General features: G+C 40.6%; 1 protein-coding gene across 1 annotated transcript in view; it reads right to left on the reverse strand.

Moving 5' to 3' along the window:
- The window catches only part of fgd4a (FYVE, RhoGEF and PH domain containing 4a), an 82,429-nt gene that overhangs the window by 38,796 nt on the left and 27,101 nt on the right, over window positions 1-16,532 (reverse strand). Inside the window, exon 2 of the mRNA XM_042495951.1 lies at window positions 8,825-8,905. Within this exon, the coding sequence (XP_042351885.1) occupies window positions 8,825-8,905 (81 nt within the window). The remainder of the gene's footprint in view (window positions 1-8,824; window positions 8,906-16,532) is intronic.

A 16,532-nucleotide genomic window follows, 5' to 3' on the forward strand; every position in this document is an offset into this window, starting at 1 on the left:
ACACAATCACATAGTCACACAGTTTCTATTTTTACAGTCTGACCGTAATTAAAGGCAACAGCTCTAGCAACTGTCTGACTTGAAACTGTCCCACGCTGTGTTTGGGAGTGCAGACTTTCTAAACACGGCCTCAAAATTACCAATCAATGCTGATGGTGAACTTAGGAATTTCTCTTAATTACGTGCTTGGCCTTCCCCTTGTGGCCACATTAAGAGACTGTAAGAAAACATCGAGCAACAAGTTATGCACCATATTATATACATATATGGCTAAAAATGAAGTCTCTGCCTGAAGATTATATATATATTATATATTTATCCTGGAAGATTGCAGGGGGTCCACTTTCCACAGCCTGCCTCTGTCTCAACGGGTTGTTATTAACTGTGTCAAACATCAGTCCCTCAGCCGTAAATCGCCTTTGCGCTGGAGGCTTTCACTTCAACCTGAGAGAGTTGTGCAGGTATTTTAGGGGTTACTGTTCAAGATAAGAAAAGAGAGATGGAAATATACACGTAGATATGTCTGGAAACATGTTTGTCTTGGACCTGCAAATCAATTATTCTGTCAGTTGGTTAGACAGTGATCTTGAGTTAGGATCAGATCAACTATTATCTATTATTATAACTCTTATGTGAATAATTTGGGGGAGTGAAACACAGCCAGTTCTGTTACAGTAAAAATAGGATAAACTCTACTTCCTTTCTCAGAAGCAGAATGCTGCCTGGCAGGAAGTGCTGCTCCTGGTAACACACTCTTACTCTGGCATCTTCTCATTAAAGCTGCCTTGGCACAAGTGACAGACCGCCATGTACAGTAAATTAGTAGCAGCTAGCCACCACCCTGCAGAAACACTTTGGTTTCCCTCCTCCATTTGTCTGACGGGCAAGGAGCCCTGCTGTCTGAGACTTGTTTATGTGAATGATAGAAAAAAAAGAGGAAATTCCGCCAGACACAGACACAAAGAGGTGTCACTCAGCAATGTAGCTGAGGTTATATGCAGGTATACAGGCTATATCACTTCTTTTTCTGGCCATTTGAAGTATATTCAGCTAAAAAGCTATTGGAATGTATATAACAGTATATCCACCTCCTCCAAAAACAATGCTTTTAAAATAGTACTGATGCCTAATAAGAGCCTGAACTACACACACACACACACACACACACGCAAACACACACACACACACACACGTGTGTGTGTGTGTGTTTGCGTGTATATATTATTAATATATATTATTGATCAAAATAAACCACAAAACAAAATGCAAATACATTTCAAAGTAATAGTAGTTGTAGTAACTATTTCAATGGCAAATTTGAACATGAAATTTACTATATTTCCTCTTAACAGTTTAGAGTACACTTTATATGAATGAGTAGAAAATCCTATTAACAAATTCATACAACGCACTGACATATTCACTGACAAATTGCCTAAACTGCTCACACAGTGCACTGTTGTGTTAACTCTGTTGCTGCAGCCTCACTGTCACAGTCACACACCTACTCTCTCTTTTTCTCTCTCAGATGCACACTTGCTACGCATATGAGGCTCAAAATCCTGGGTACAGTTCGACCACTTGTACAGGAATGGTTGCGGTACCCAACAGTACTCTTTGGTAATGGATCAGCTCACCTAGTGAGGGTGGGAATCACCAGAGGACCTACGATACAATATAATCGGGATACTTTAGTCACAATATGATATTATTGTGATTTTAATGTTTTGTATTATGAGTACTGAGATAACATATATTGCAATGTATTACCTTTTTATAAACTGCAACTATGTCCCCAATGGAAAAATTGATCAACTGTTTTATTTAATAAGATGAAAATGTGTCAAAGATAAAGTCTTTTAACTTCAATCATATTTATTGTAGCTAAATGTATCTGTTAGATTGAAAAAGCATCTAATTTTACTGTTCTAGTAGGCTACCAAAAGTTAAATTTCTAACTGTAATATTATGAAGTTATATCATAAAAAGAATTCTATACTTGGTGTCCTCATATTGACACAATATTGCAATGCAAAATATTGTGCTACTATCCACCTCATCAACTACCACTACACCGCCCTTGTAAATTAATTTCTTAACTCATCATAACGGATAGTGTGGCAAGTGCTTTGCTCTACATAGGTCATCTGTTTTGCATAGAAACGGAAACACTGCTGGAGCGCTACTGCACGCCAGGAAGTGTAGAGTTTTACAAGTCAAACTGATACCAACCTTTGCCTCTGTCCTCGTAGGTGGATGGTGAGACTTGCTGTCATAGAAAGTGGCTACCTTTAAAGATGCAAAATTGATTTCACTGCTGAGTGGGCTGAGCCTGAAGGCATCTGCTCCTATCTCAATGAATCCAAAACTAGTGCAAGGAATGAGAAATGCTCTTAAAAAAGTCAGGTGTCGGCAGCAGTGTAGATGAGAAAGAGCAACTTGTGCAAAATACTGCTTTGCAAAGTGTCTTTTCATTTCAAAAATATCCTCTACAGTCACTTAAAAGCATGAACATCATCTTTGCTTAGTGTCTGAGTCCATCAGTAAGACGGAGCTCTCCAAAAACCTCAGACTGGATCCACCTCCTTTTTTTATGAGAATCTTTTTACCTGAGCTCAGTGTGTTATGTGCATATGTTTGTGTGTGTGTGTGTGTGTGTGTGTGTGTGTGTGTGTGGCGGTACGACAGCATTGAAGACATCCCCCCGACCCCTATCCATAGCCCCCCAGCTCTTTCACATCATAGCAGGCTGAAGGAATGTATGACTCCGGCACAAATATCTTTCTCTGCAACAAAAAAACAAATAGGGTCCGAAAATAGTGAATCTTCCCAACTAGAGCCTAAAATAGAGTGACTCAAGGGATGGCAAAGTCCGTTGTTTTGTTGGTCAAACACTTTGGTCTTAGGCAAAATAACTTGGCTTGCTTGGATTGCCATGAAATTTTGTACAGTTTCACACATTCATGGTCTTTAATTTTTCGTGTATTTATTTTGTTTAATGGCAATACATTTTGTTGTTGAGACTTTTCAGTCTGGAACAAAGTGGTGAATGAACAGAAAGAGCAACATTTCCGTCACCAGTACTGGTGATTCGAAGAGGGGGCAAACAGGGGGCCAGTGCCCCAGTAACCTAGAACCACATCTAGTCCCCATATCTGTGTCAAATATTTTTATACATTCTTCACCAGACATTTATCCCAGGAAATGTAAAATTATAATTATTCAAGGGCAGTGATAAATAAAATAATATGTTAACACTATATGCATATTCCTGTGTTGTTGTTTTTTTTACAAAAAGTTACACGTATCATTAGTCTTTTGGAGAACCAAACCTGGCAGTGATGGTGGTATGTAACAGGTGTGAACGATGAACACATTTCTACCATGGATGTATTATAGGATTTCTACCTCATGACATCATCACCTCAACTGTAGCGCTGTCAGTTGACAGTTCACCTGCCTGACCTGTCTTTTAGGCATTTCTCGTCTCATTCCTTCAGTCCTTTCCTTCCCATCCCCCTCTGGCAAAATGTGTGCCGATACTTCAGTGTGAGAGCTCCAGGTAGAAAAAAACAAACGGCACGCCTGTGTATGTGTTACAGTGTGTCCCCACCCTGCTAACAGCAGGAAAGTGTGTGACACGGCTTGAAACTGAGGCTTTGTCTCCTTGTCTCACGGCCCCACAGGCACAACATTAATATCAAAAGGAATGTCTGAGAGGGCTTTTTACAAATTCTGCTTCTTCTTAATAAATGGGTTGGCATATTAAAGACCGTCTGGGCAGCTTCCACAAAGCGACAGCAACGTCAGACCGCCAGATCCAGAATATCTTATCAAAAATACTTCACATACACAGTTTTTAGTTGGCCAGAAGTCAGTTTGCAATTGTTGCATTATGATTGAAATATAAAAAGGGTAGAAATTTTGGTGCAGTCATCTGTCTGAGCTTGTTTACATACATGGGCTACTTTTCACAAGCAAGGCTCAGCCAGTGAGCGAGTGTAAACATTGCAACATTGTCATAAATCAGCACATAAAAAGAGCAGGTCATTAGAGCATGCAAGCTTGTTCAAGCCATTACTGAAGTGAGATGTGATCTAAAATCAAAGCTCTCACAAGAAGTGTGAAAAGTCCACACTCAGGAGAGACAATCCGAGAGAAATTGAGCAAAGAAAACAAAACTAAAGCATTCTGTTCAGTTAAAAATCTCTGAATGAATCTGAATGAACTCACCGTGGAGTTTGAGACAGACAGGGAAACAGAGTTTCCTCTCTGAGGGACCACGCTGTGTGTATGTGAGAGAGTCTGAGAGTCCCAGAAGAGTTCAGCTCCCAAGCAATCTTCCCAGGAAGCACTGCCACTAAGTGACTCAGCTGAGTGAGGACTGGCAGAGCAGCACAAGACTCCGCCTTCACTCTCGCTCACACACCCCCTATTTAGGTGGCTTTTAAAAAAGTTCAAGGCCACACAAAGCGAAACACACACATACCAAGAGGTTCCCAAAACACAACTGCACATTTATACAAAAAATGTAAACTTTAAAAGCTACAAATATGCAAACGGCATCACTGAGAGTACAGCTACATGAACTTTGGACTCAAATTTACCTCAGCAGTACACACACAGCTCTTGCAGGCACAACATGACTAAGATGCTCTCTAGCTTCCTCTCACTTGTTGGCCGTTGCCCAATCTGATCATAAAAGAAGAAGACAAATAAACCGTCTTACCGAGGGCTTTGGTGTGACACAGTAGCACTATTAGAGGACAGACCCGCTTGTATAACAGCCACTAGACTTCTCGTCCTGAATGATTAGTCTGATCAATGATTAACAAGCACCACAGTAAAGCAGCCCACAGCGCCTTGCACCAGTTGTCTCATCTGCCTGCTAAAATCTAAATGAAGCCCAAAGCCTCTAATCTATTATTTTAAGCCACCATCCCAGCAACTTCCCCTCCTCAGGCATATTTCCTGTGCAAATATTTCAGACATAAAAACAAGACAACCAAGAAAAACCAGTCGACAGACAGCCAGTCGACAAAAAACAAGTGAGAAGTTAAGGGAAACATGCCTCTGGTAAAATCAACAACATTTAAGTTTAATTCTAGATAAACAGCCATGAAAAACAAGCAAAGATCTAAGGAACAGGTTACTTATTTTAATGAAAGAGGTGTACCTTCTGCAGAAGTCAGTACAGGGAACTGCAACTTTAGTTTGTCCATGTTGTGTATCTATCCTGTGAGCAGAACAGCTCCCTGGTGTCTGCGACAGCTGAGCTCAGAGCAGCTTGCTCTTTTGAGTAATTGCTGATGTAAAGTGTTATCCATCAACCTTGAGCCGTCACATGATCACAAAAAAAAAGAACCAAACCTGCACAGGAAGCCTTAATTTAAGTCAACAGCTATGATATGACACAAATAGTTTTTGTCACTTTGCTATTTGTGCATGTGTGAAAGGTATGTGCTTTTTTTGCATACATATGTATTCACACACTAACGCAGCACACACTGTCAAACACCTGAATGCTCACTGACGTCCATTATGTGTCATCAGAGCAGGATAGGAAGAAATGAGAGGCATTTCAGCAAACCAGTTTGACCAGTAGAAATTGCGTTCATTAAATTCCCTTCAAATAACCTGTACTTACAGCAGCGCAGAAGTTTAGGCATGTTTCAGATGACTCAATCTATGTTTTGTGCGCTAAAAAGGAATCTTCTCGGAGTGAAAATATCCATGGTGCAACCATAAGTTGGTGCCAATAAATACTTGACGCAGCCGGCGTTCTGCAGTCTGCAGCCTCATTGTTGGCAGGGTCCCACTGGAGTCTTACGCAGACAGGATTGACTGGAGTCATCACAGATGCTGCCAGTGGCATCTGACCTCTAACAGAGGTTGCACAGACCTGCACTCAAATGCTTCCTTTCAATGACCGTTACACAAGAAATCCAGAAAAAGAGTTTACAGACACCTGAGTGCAATGTATCCCACATTTACATGCTGCTGGGCAATAATCAGATTTTCAGATTTCTGCCCTCAATTCTTTGTTTCATTTGATGCTGAATCCCGAGGTGGGTTTTGTCATTTATACTGATAGTTAATGAAACAATGGCTTCTCTAGTGAACCATGGTTAAATTTAACAGTTAAACAGTCATTTAGCATTAGTATTGGATTATTTAGACTTATCAATTTTAGTGGATTCATCTGTTTTAGACAAAGACCACACCTTTGTTTTTCTTTCCTCCATGTGCACAAATTTCCAAATGCTTACATGGGAAGAGAAACATGTTTCTCCCGCAGGATTAACCTGATTAAATTAAGGAAGCATGATTGCTCATACATTAATTCTGGCCTTTTATGAATGACATTTTTAATGCAATATCTCTGACACAAACAAATTCTTAATATCGAAATAAAATCAAGAGAGTTTTAGCTCAGATGGTGCACGTTCCCGAGACCTCAGTCATTGATGTGAGGTTGTTCTTAAACTCAGTCCAAGCTGTCGAAAGGCGGTCTTTTTCGAGTATTGTTGTTCACACAAAATCCATCATGTTTAATATTGCAAGTTTTTAGTCTTGGCTCATGCAAATGCTTAAATTACATTACAACACCAGTAGGTGTGCTCTCTCCAGCACCAAACAGGAAACAGCAAACCAAGTTGACCGCAGCTTAAACATGCAGGGACTGTGGAGAGGTAGAAGAACATGAAAAGTCTCGGCTCTTGGAAACTGTAACAGTTGTGGAATGAATCTGATTCCCAAACCGACACTTGTTTTAGTGAGAAACGGTCATTTTTAGACAGTTTCGACTCTCATTCCCACAGTCTCCTCCCACAGAAATAGCACAGCTAAGACACAGAGTCTGGTAGCAAGTTGAGGTGACAAAATCCTAAAATGCAAAGTTTGTATGCAAATACAAGTTATTTTTATGGATTACATCAATGCCAAATTAATTATAAGAATACTGTCAACATATTCTGCCTTTTATCTTGTGTTTCTAGAGTTGTGTGTTTTGCAGACATATAAGGAATTGTGTATATGTCATATTTCTTAAAGAGAGTTTGGCATACTATTTTACACCAGCAGCTGGATGGTAAATAATCCCAAAAGGAATCTAATTGTAGTTTTACAAATACTGACCCCTGCAATATCCCTATGTCTCTGGAAAATCTTACTAAAAACACTATCATTAGATGCGAGAGGGTGTCAGACTCTAGCCTTTTAAAAGTAATTTTACAGTCTTCTAGCGTATGGTAGGCATACATTTAAGAAATTAGGTTATTGCCAAAAGATGAGAAATACCAGGTAAGTCAAGTGCCTGTACACACACCTTACATTTTAATGCCCTCGAACACAGTAAAAATGGGAAAAAATACTTTCAGAGACAAAGTGACAGTGAGGCTGATTCACACCTTACTTATGCAGTCACACACAAATGCCACATAAACAGACACACACAAAACCCAGTTTCCAGCAATTTCAGGCGCCCTACATTATTCAATGAGATTAGAGTGTGTAAAGTACATGTCTGGCTCTGTCCTGGTTAATGAAGCGTTCATTGTGTCTATCATGCTGGTACAAATAGTGTGCAGTGTGTGTGTGTGTGTGTGTGTGTGTGCACGAGCGCAAGCGTGTGTGTGACAGACAGGGTGACAGATAACTGTCACCAACAGGCATACAGGGATTAGCTGTTTCTGTTCAACTACCCAGACTTTCTTCAGATTAACTGTGCCTCATCCTCTAATCCAAGGGCCGGCAAGAGATTAGAACCCCAGTCTGCTCTGAACCAGTAGGCACCAGGGGGACAAAACTGTCAGGGGGCTGTGATGGAAAAAGTGGATGGAGTGAGGGAGGTGAAATAGATTGGGAAAAGGGAGATGGAGGCTAGGAACTAAAGAGAGACCTGGATACAGCGGTATTATTTTGCAGGGATGAGCTGAAGGAAGAAAAAACAGTGCTGAGGAGGAATCGTATGAAACAGACAGGAAGGAAGGCAGCGTGAGGGCATGATGGCAATAGACAAGCGCAAAGGAGACAGACAGATGAAAAGCCAGATGGGAGAGGGGTGAAAGGACAGAGGGATTTATAGGAGAGAATGAGACACACAAAGAGGAGAGACAATGAGAAAAGGTGAGGATAGATAGACACTGGGGACTGCAGGAACGCATCCATTCATCACACAGACTTTGAGCTACACACACACACAAGTTTGATATAAAAATAGAGCAGAGACCAGGAGCTTTCATCACACTCCTGCCTCGCTGTGAGCTGCGGGGAGGAGTATTTATACTGCCCTTCACAGCATCATCCTGCATCCCCTCCCTGCATATAAATCTTGTTTTAAAGTTCACTTCACTGCAGCTGATTTGCGTAGAAGAAGTAGGATTTTGCCAGATTTGGTTGAGTTTAAAAAGGACTGAAAGGCTTCAAACTCTCACTGTGATATCGACTTCAAATGCAAATACGTGCAGCCCTCTTGCTGTGAATCAGAGGTGGCGACTGACAAGTAACAAAGCTTTGCATCTTAATTTGACTTGTGGCAGCGCAACCTCCCACACATCATAAGATGAGGATCAATGAGAGGTACAAAAAAAGGACTGCAGCAACACCAGCACAAATAGATAGACAGGAAACCACAGACACTTAACCCCCCCTTACATGAGATGTAGATAACTATACATCTATAAACTGAGCACCCACTGGAGCTTTCTGTGACGAAATCATTTTTTTTTTTTTTTTTAAAAAAAAGCTCAATTTAAAAGAAAGGATCAGAAAAATCAAAAAGAAAAAAACAGTGTAGGGTGAGTTAAAGGTCGATGCTGCCTACCTCTGGAGTGTTCGATTTTCACCGCCACGCAGGCCTCATCAGTGTTCTTGGACTGGAAACATCGAGCTTTGTCTTTCTTCTCTGCAACACAAAACACACCATTCGCTATAAAAAGAAATACGAGAAAACTAGAGGAACAGGAGGATTTTTTAATACCCGCATCTGAGGCAGGAGCTTCAAGTTCTTTCAGGCAAACCCATGTATTATTAAAGAGGAGCACCGACACACAGAGAAGATGAAAATGAGGATGGAGGAGTAAGAGTCACACAATTTCTTATTTTCAAAACGCTGAGACAACATGCAGGACGTGCATGAAGCTGGAGAAAATCATCACATGTGGGGCAAAAGCTGCCAGAGATTTGGAGCACTCCTCTTGTAGCTGCATTTATCAAGATCAGGAGTAGACTTGTGTTTGTTTTGAGAATGAAGAGGAATATACCGCCCCTTGGAGAGAGAAACCCTAATTAGTCTGTCTGTGATATGTAGGGCATAGTCTGGGGGGAAAGCTAACACTCTTTCAACACAGCCGTTTAATATGCACATAAAAGATTAAAGAGAAAATAGCAATGCTCGTAAAAACAATAGGGGGCTCGCAGGAGTATTAGGAAGCCCCCCTGAACACACATATGTAAGTAAAACTCTGACACACACATACACACGTACATAAACCTATGCTCGGTCAGATCTAAAATGAAGCATCGAAGCCGTATGATGATCAACATGTGCAAGTGACACAAAGCAGTTGTTGTAGCTGACTTCAACTTTTGTTTAACTTAATGTGTTTACATCAATATCACACACAGTGACACCAACCAATCACAACCGTGGAAAACCTTTTTTTGTTTTCCCTACCATTTTTCTTGAAGTTTACGTCTAGCTTCTAGGACAAAAGGTCAAATCTGTTCATTAATTTATTAGATAAAAGCACCACTGTGGCTAAGTTCATTCTCAAAGAACTGCTAGCATGTTGCAGATGATTAGGGCCAAATTTACTTTTGTGCAAACCCATTCTGCACCAAATACTGTACATGTACACCAGGCTAAAGGTGCAATTAGTGTGTCATTTGTGTGAGTGTCTGCAAGGGGAGCATTTACAGGCAAATACTAGGAGACATTTTAACAGATGCTGATTATGTATTCCGCTCAAATGTACTGCTGTCATGCTACGCAGTTTTAGGATGAAAATTCTCTGTCAATGGGAGGCATAAACACAGCATATGGGATGTACAAGAGCTAATAGGAGGGTTTTAGTGGCGAAAATGAACGTGCATTTAATAGAATAAAAGACGTACTGCATTTTGTTTTCCATCGTTACTCTTTTTGTTCCATTGTCTGCTATTTCTGGTAAAGGGGATGGTAATATCATGGATCCTACATTAGTACTCTTTGGTTAATGGGGACAGCAAGTGATACCTATCAGAAAAACAAAAGTACTACTCCTCCTTCCTGTTTTGGTTGCACAATGGATGATGCACTTCCTTTTTGGCGTAAATCAAGCCTTCATTTTCCTGGGAGATCATACCCGATGGCATACAGAAATGCATTGTGAAGGTGAGGCTTATAGGGAATCAATCAGTGCCATTGGTGTCACTATTCTATAAACATTACATTATGCAAACAGCTTGCAAACTTCCATTTTAACCATCAATAAACAATAAGATCACTACGGGTTTTGTTTTATTAAGACAATTAAGTTTGCATTTGTATGCTATTTACACACATATAGTCATGGAATTAATCTTTTAGTGGACTGTCTGTCCATCACTTCATTGTTTCATTTATTACACCAAAGTATAATTTGTAAAGTATTTAGCACAGCGTCAGCTGTATAAATCGGCACAGCAATGCTGAACCTAGACGACATGATGGAGTGTGGATTATGCCACGTAAAGGAAAAGTGGACAAACCCAGTGTGGGGTCATGCAAACAGCCGAGAGGAGGTACAAATGACATTGTGTGTGAGTGTGTGAGTCTGTGCCCACGTGCGTGTGTGTGTGCATGTGTGTGTGAAGGGGGGTATAATATCCTGGCTCAGGGATTAAAGGAGGGCTTTCTCCACCCACCATCTGGAGTCCTCATGACAGACCTGCCTGCTGTTCAAACACACACACACATACACACACAAACTTACTTTATAGTACATAAATTGAACCTCAGTCTGTTATATAAGTTCCCTTTTCACTGTAACACACGTAAGCAGCTTATCAAAAGCATCCAGCAGATTCTCGGCCACGTGAGCAAAGTCATCACACGCCTATTGTTTCCTGAGGTGGGGGATGTTCTGCGTCAGCACTAAAAACACACACACTCAAAAAAATAAAGCACACACAGGGCATAAGTGACAATATCCATAAAGGGCATAAAGGTCGAATGAATAGGATTCTGAGATGTGGGTGTGTTGGGGAAACTCAATGATGATATATGATGGGGAGAATCTGCTGGTCCAGCTACTGGCCTGACCCTAAACTTCCCCTTCCTGTCTGTCAACTTCCTGTTTTTAATATTCTATAATCTTTAAGTCTCAACTCTTCATGTACCAGCCCACCACAGCACAAAAATAGAAACTGTGTGAAATCATGTGCACATATCAAAATGCAGGGTGGACACTTGTTATCACTAATGAGGCCAGATTTTGGAAGTGACATGAGACTCAGTTGACTACAAGTTCTGAACACTGATAATGAAACTCCAAGATGTTTAATATCTGATCCTGCGAGAGAAATTGAGGAGCTGAGAAAGCTCTGTCAATTTTCTTTATCGATGTCCATGTTTTTTTTTTACTTTTATTTTTTATTTTTACCAACTCACTGTCAGTTAAAGTGCACATAAACTGCACAGGTGACTGTGAATACAAAAGGTATTGACACATTTCTGACATGTCAGATTTATATTTAGCATAAGTAAAAAATCTTAAGCTGCTTCCTGTTTGTCTTTGGGCTTCCTCAACTGAGCATCATGAATTAAACACGCATGGAAACAGGTGCCAAACTGCAGCAAATCCCCCAAAGAGAGCGGTGAAGGAAAATAAAAATCTAATTTAGCTGCTATATTCACAGCAATCCAATCAACCCTCTGAATTAAAGCTTGTGCGTCCCCTAAAACAACCTTATTATTATCTCAGAAAATGGCAGCCACCATTCTGATACCACTAGAAATTGGTGGTTTGTGTTGTATTTATACAAAGTTATAATGATGGGAGCTAATCAAAAGCACACTGTATCCTTGACAGATACAGAACAATTCATGAGCTGTGACATTTATCAGATCTTCACAACTGTGTCTGTGCACGTATATGTTGTATTTCACTTTCTGAAGTGTTGTGAACCTATCAACAAATGATCTCTTAGTCGCTGGTAGCAGCCTCGTCTCTGTTTACATTCACCCTCTCCATAGCAACCAGAGCACTGACAGACGACTGCTGCGTCAAACACCGAATGACTTATGTCCTGAGTCTACACTTCCAGTCAAAACACAGAATATCATTGTCGTCTGTCTACTCCCACTGCTCGCGATCCCTCTGGTCCTCGTCACTTCTAGCTGCTTTGTAATTACTATTTGAAAATGTGGAGTCTGGCCATTTAACTTGTTAAAGATTATGCGAGCCTTGTATTTAGAGGAACCAGATGCCAGCCAGAGCAGATATAGAAGATTATGCTACAATGGAAATATTACCCTGCACTAAATGTAAAAAATACAAACATCATTACACTTAATCATACAACAACACAGAAGAAACTAACTTGAACTAGGGGATACACCATACTTTTTCAGTCCTAATACCGAAACCTGGGCTTTGGGTGTCGATACAGAGTACCGATCCAATACCAGTGTTTAATTAAGCCTACTGGCATGCTGTTGAGGCATGACATAGTACGTGCACCTGAAATCAGATGTAAACATTCAGTAAAACTGAATTGAAGACATTGGTCCCATAGTCGGTGGCACGGTGGCTTTGTGGTTAGCACTGTGGGTTCTCTCCAGGGTCTCCGGCTTCCTCCCACAGTCCAAAGACATGCAGCTCAGGTTGATTGGTGACTCTAAATTGCCCTTAGGTGTGACTGTGAGCATGTATGGTTGTCTGTCTATATGTGTCGGCCCTGCGATGGTCTGGCAAACTGTCCAGGGTGTACCACGCCTTCTGCCCAATGACAGCTGGGATTGGCTCCAGCCCCCCCGCGGTTACAGAAAATGACTGACTGACTGGTCCCATAGTCCAAGATACCTGATTCAGCAATTTGAGTCAGTATTATCCTGATATCAGTAACAGATTGGTGCCTCACTACATGTTATATTTATTTCCTGTGGTTTACAATTTCTTAAAAAGACCAAATCACACAATGACTTGACCCAACTATTATGACAAAGTCAGATGCAGCTTATTTCTGTGCTACAGATTTTATTGAGGTCCACAAATTGTGAAAGCACATAAAGCTTATGCTCAGTACAGGCATTGTACTATACTGTGATTCAATATTTACTGTAGCGCAAGAGGGACATGCACCATCCTGCTGCTGTAAATACTCAGTAGAGCCCAAATGTGTGTTATGGAGATGGGAATTGGGAGCCGGTTCCTGTTGAGAACCAGTTATAATCATCCGATCCACTGGAATAGTATGCCTCTGAGCTTATCAGTTCCTTTTGTTGATGCCGGCATGTTTTTCTGACAGTTGCACATTGCAAAACAATCATGTCAAACTCATGTGTCTACACTCCTGGAAACTTGCAACAAGAAGAAATCATGGTGAAGAGGAAGAAAGAGAGACAGTCCAAAGCGTGGCTTCATTTCACAAAGACAGATGACAACAGTGCTGCCTGTCATGTCTGTAAAATGATCATTTCAAGTAAGGGTGGAAACACCAGCAATATGCTGAAACATCTTTCATACCATTTTGACTGTCTTGCAAAAAAACTGAAATTCAAAGTTTTGCTTTTCCATGGCCTCAAGAAAATGCTTTGTGCCTGGCCTATATCTGTCTCAGACTGATTTTGGTGATAGTATTTCCAGGTTTGCCTCACCGTCCACCTTGTCCAAGCTTGACTCTCTGCATCACTCAGCCCTGAGGTATAATACCGAATCTAGTTTCAGAGCCTGTCATTGGTAGGATGGCTGTCCTTCACCTTGTGTAGGTTACAACACTGTTACATTTGAGTCCATAAGATCATCTCAGGTAAATTTCCAACTTACCTAAGCCAGAAGTTTTCATCTTTGCAAAGCAATCATAATCTTAGGTCACACAAATGGCTTCAGTACGTTTGATCAGCAAAGGGGAAAACTGTCTGTTCTACTACAGTAGGCCTGTTTCTGGAATCAACTTCAGGCCAAGCACAAACTTGAGATCTTTATCTCTTTAAATGACTTTGACCCTAGAATAAAGGAAGTTGTCACAGCTAGCTGCCTCACTTAACTAACAATTTGTATATTAAATATCACTGCCTTTTAATGCACTCTATTATGTATGTATTTTGTCATACCTATTGTATATTATGTACGTATTTGCTGTTGTCACTGTTGTGATTTGATGTTGTCCTGTTGGTTTTTATGCTGCTATATGACCCTGTCTATCTCACTTGCAAAAGAGGTTTTAATCTCGAATCTCTCTCTTCACTCTTAGTTAAATAAAAGTGAAATCTTAATTGAATTTAACACTACAGGCACATTTTCAACTGCTTCCCAACTGAGCAGCACACCTGTTACCGAGGGTACCTCTGTTTTGTCATTTTAACATTAGCACCATGCAGGCAAGTTTAGCATTTTTTATTTTTAGCAGAAAACCAAAATTAAAATGAATGCTGTACAATGTTGTCTTATTTCATCATTTTTAGATAATTACAGACTGACTGTTTCTATTCTGTATTCAGACTCAGAAATAATAAATCAGCTGCATTGACGCTGGAAACCTATGGAGGCTTATTTTTTTCCACACAGATAATTGATCAGGAATCACAAAGGGAATCGATAAAAACTGGACGGATAAGCAAAATCAATGATGACGCTCACATTGAAAAAATCTTATCAATTTCCATCTCTAGAGTATTAATCCACAGCTGAAATCGGCTTACCTTTACAGAATTGGATTCCCCTTTCTATGAGTCATAAGTAATTATCTACACGGTTTCCATAACAGATATGCCACATACTTGAAATGTTTCAGGCGACTGCACCCACACTCATAGATCCACTTGACTGGCAGCACCTGTGTGTGTATGTATGTGTGTGTGAGAGTGTGTGTGGGTTTCTGTGTTAAAACGCACTTCCTCCAATTCTTTTCTAAGTGGCTCTCACACACACACACACACGCACACACACACCCACACACACACGCACACACACACACATACACACACACCACATAACTGAAACCTAAACAACTGTAGTTTCAACTGTACTTTCTTGATCTTTTATAGCTGCTAGACTGTTAATAAAAGAAAAGATCTCCACAGTACCTGTAAGTATTCCTCTCCAGTACAGCTGGGTTTTCCCTGATCTGTCAACCACCCAACGCTTATCCATCTCAGAAATGTCTCTTCAACTAGGTTTTATCAGCATCTATAAAGAAATTACAGTCCTATCTTCAGATACGAGTTTACCTGTCTCCTGGTTACTCCATGTCTGTATTTACCCATCAAACTCTCAGAGTACCTGCCTCAACACTGTACAAACCGGTTCCCTGGAAACCAGAGTCACCAGGTGTGGGGAGGAGGAGGGTGAAGTCGTCCTTCAAGATGAATGATTCACAGTCACTTTTAACCATTTCCATAATAATGTTTTGGGGGTTATCCAGCAATCAAGGACAAAGTCACCACAGGGTGGGAAGAGAAGAGAAACTCAAAGAGGGGAGGAGATGCTGTAAGTCAGTGGTTAGGAGTTGTGGAGGAGGGAGCGGAGAAGACGCTGATGGGGAAGTGAGAAAAATAAAAAATTAACCAGCCGTTACAGTAAATATTTAACCGTCTGCAGTCCTGCCAAATAGTCTGAAAACTCATTATTAAACATATTTTCTACTGCAACAAACCATGTTATCTTTTTGCCCATTTTCTGCTCCTGTGCCAATACATCATAACTGTATTTTCTGACAGACTAACTGTATTGCACAAATCTGACTGCACAAACCCCCCAAAGCCCAATTTTAACCTAATCTCAGCCCTGATATGCTGCAGCAAAAATAATTAAGATTCTGAAATTTAAAAACCCAAATCACAGAGGAGAGTCTGCACTTATCATCCCATAATGATGAGAAATAGATACTATTAAATATAAAAAAGAGTCTGTTTCAGCCCATAAGGACACAAGAATGCAAAGTAACCTCTGCTTCATTTGCATGGCTGTCCTAGATCGAGATACATACCATTCAAATGTAACTCATAAATAATGGAAAAGAGAGAATATATTAATATGCCAAGTCACACCCCTTTAATCACACTGAGGCTCATGGTGATAATGTGTGTGTGTGTGTGTGTGTGTGTGTGTGTGTGTGTGTGTGTGTGTGAGCACGCGTCTGAGGTTTTCATGCTTGACACAGAAGAGATTGGCAATTGAATGAGACCAGATGTGTCTGTCTCCCCTCTCTCCTGTCCCTCCATAATGGACAATTACCAGAGAGTTATGGTTTTCTGCCACAAACATAATAGAGTGAAAATTAAAAGGCCGTGTCGAGCTTTTATGTGGTCAAGGCAACCAGATGAGACCCCTGTCTCCAGCTCATGGAGC

This window comes from Plectropomus leopardus, chromosome 11 (assembly GCF_008729295.1).
Source record: "Plectropomus leopardus isolate mb chromosome 11, YSFRI_Pleo_2.0, whole genome shotgun sequence".
Classification (NCBI taxonomy): Eukaryota; Metazoa; Chordata; class Actinopteri; order Perciformes; family Serranidae; genus Plectropomus; species Plectropomus leopardus.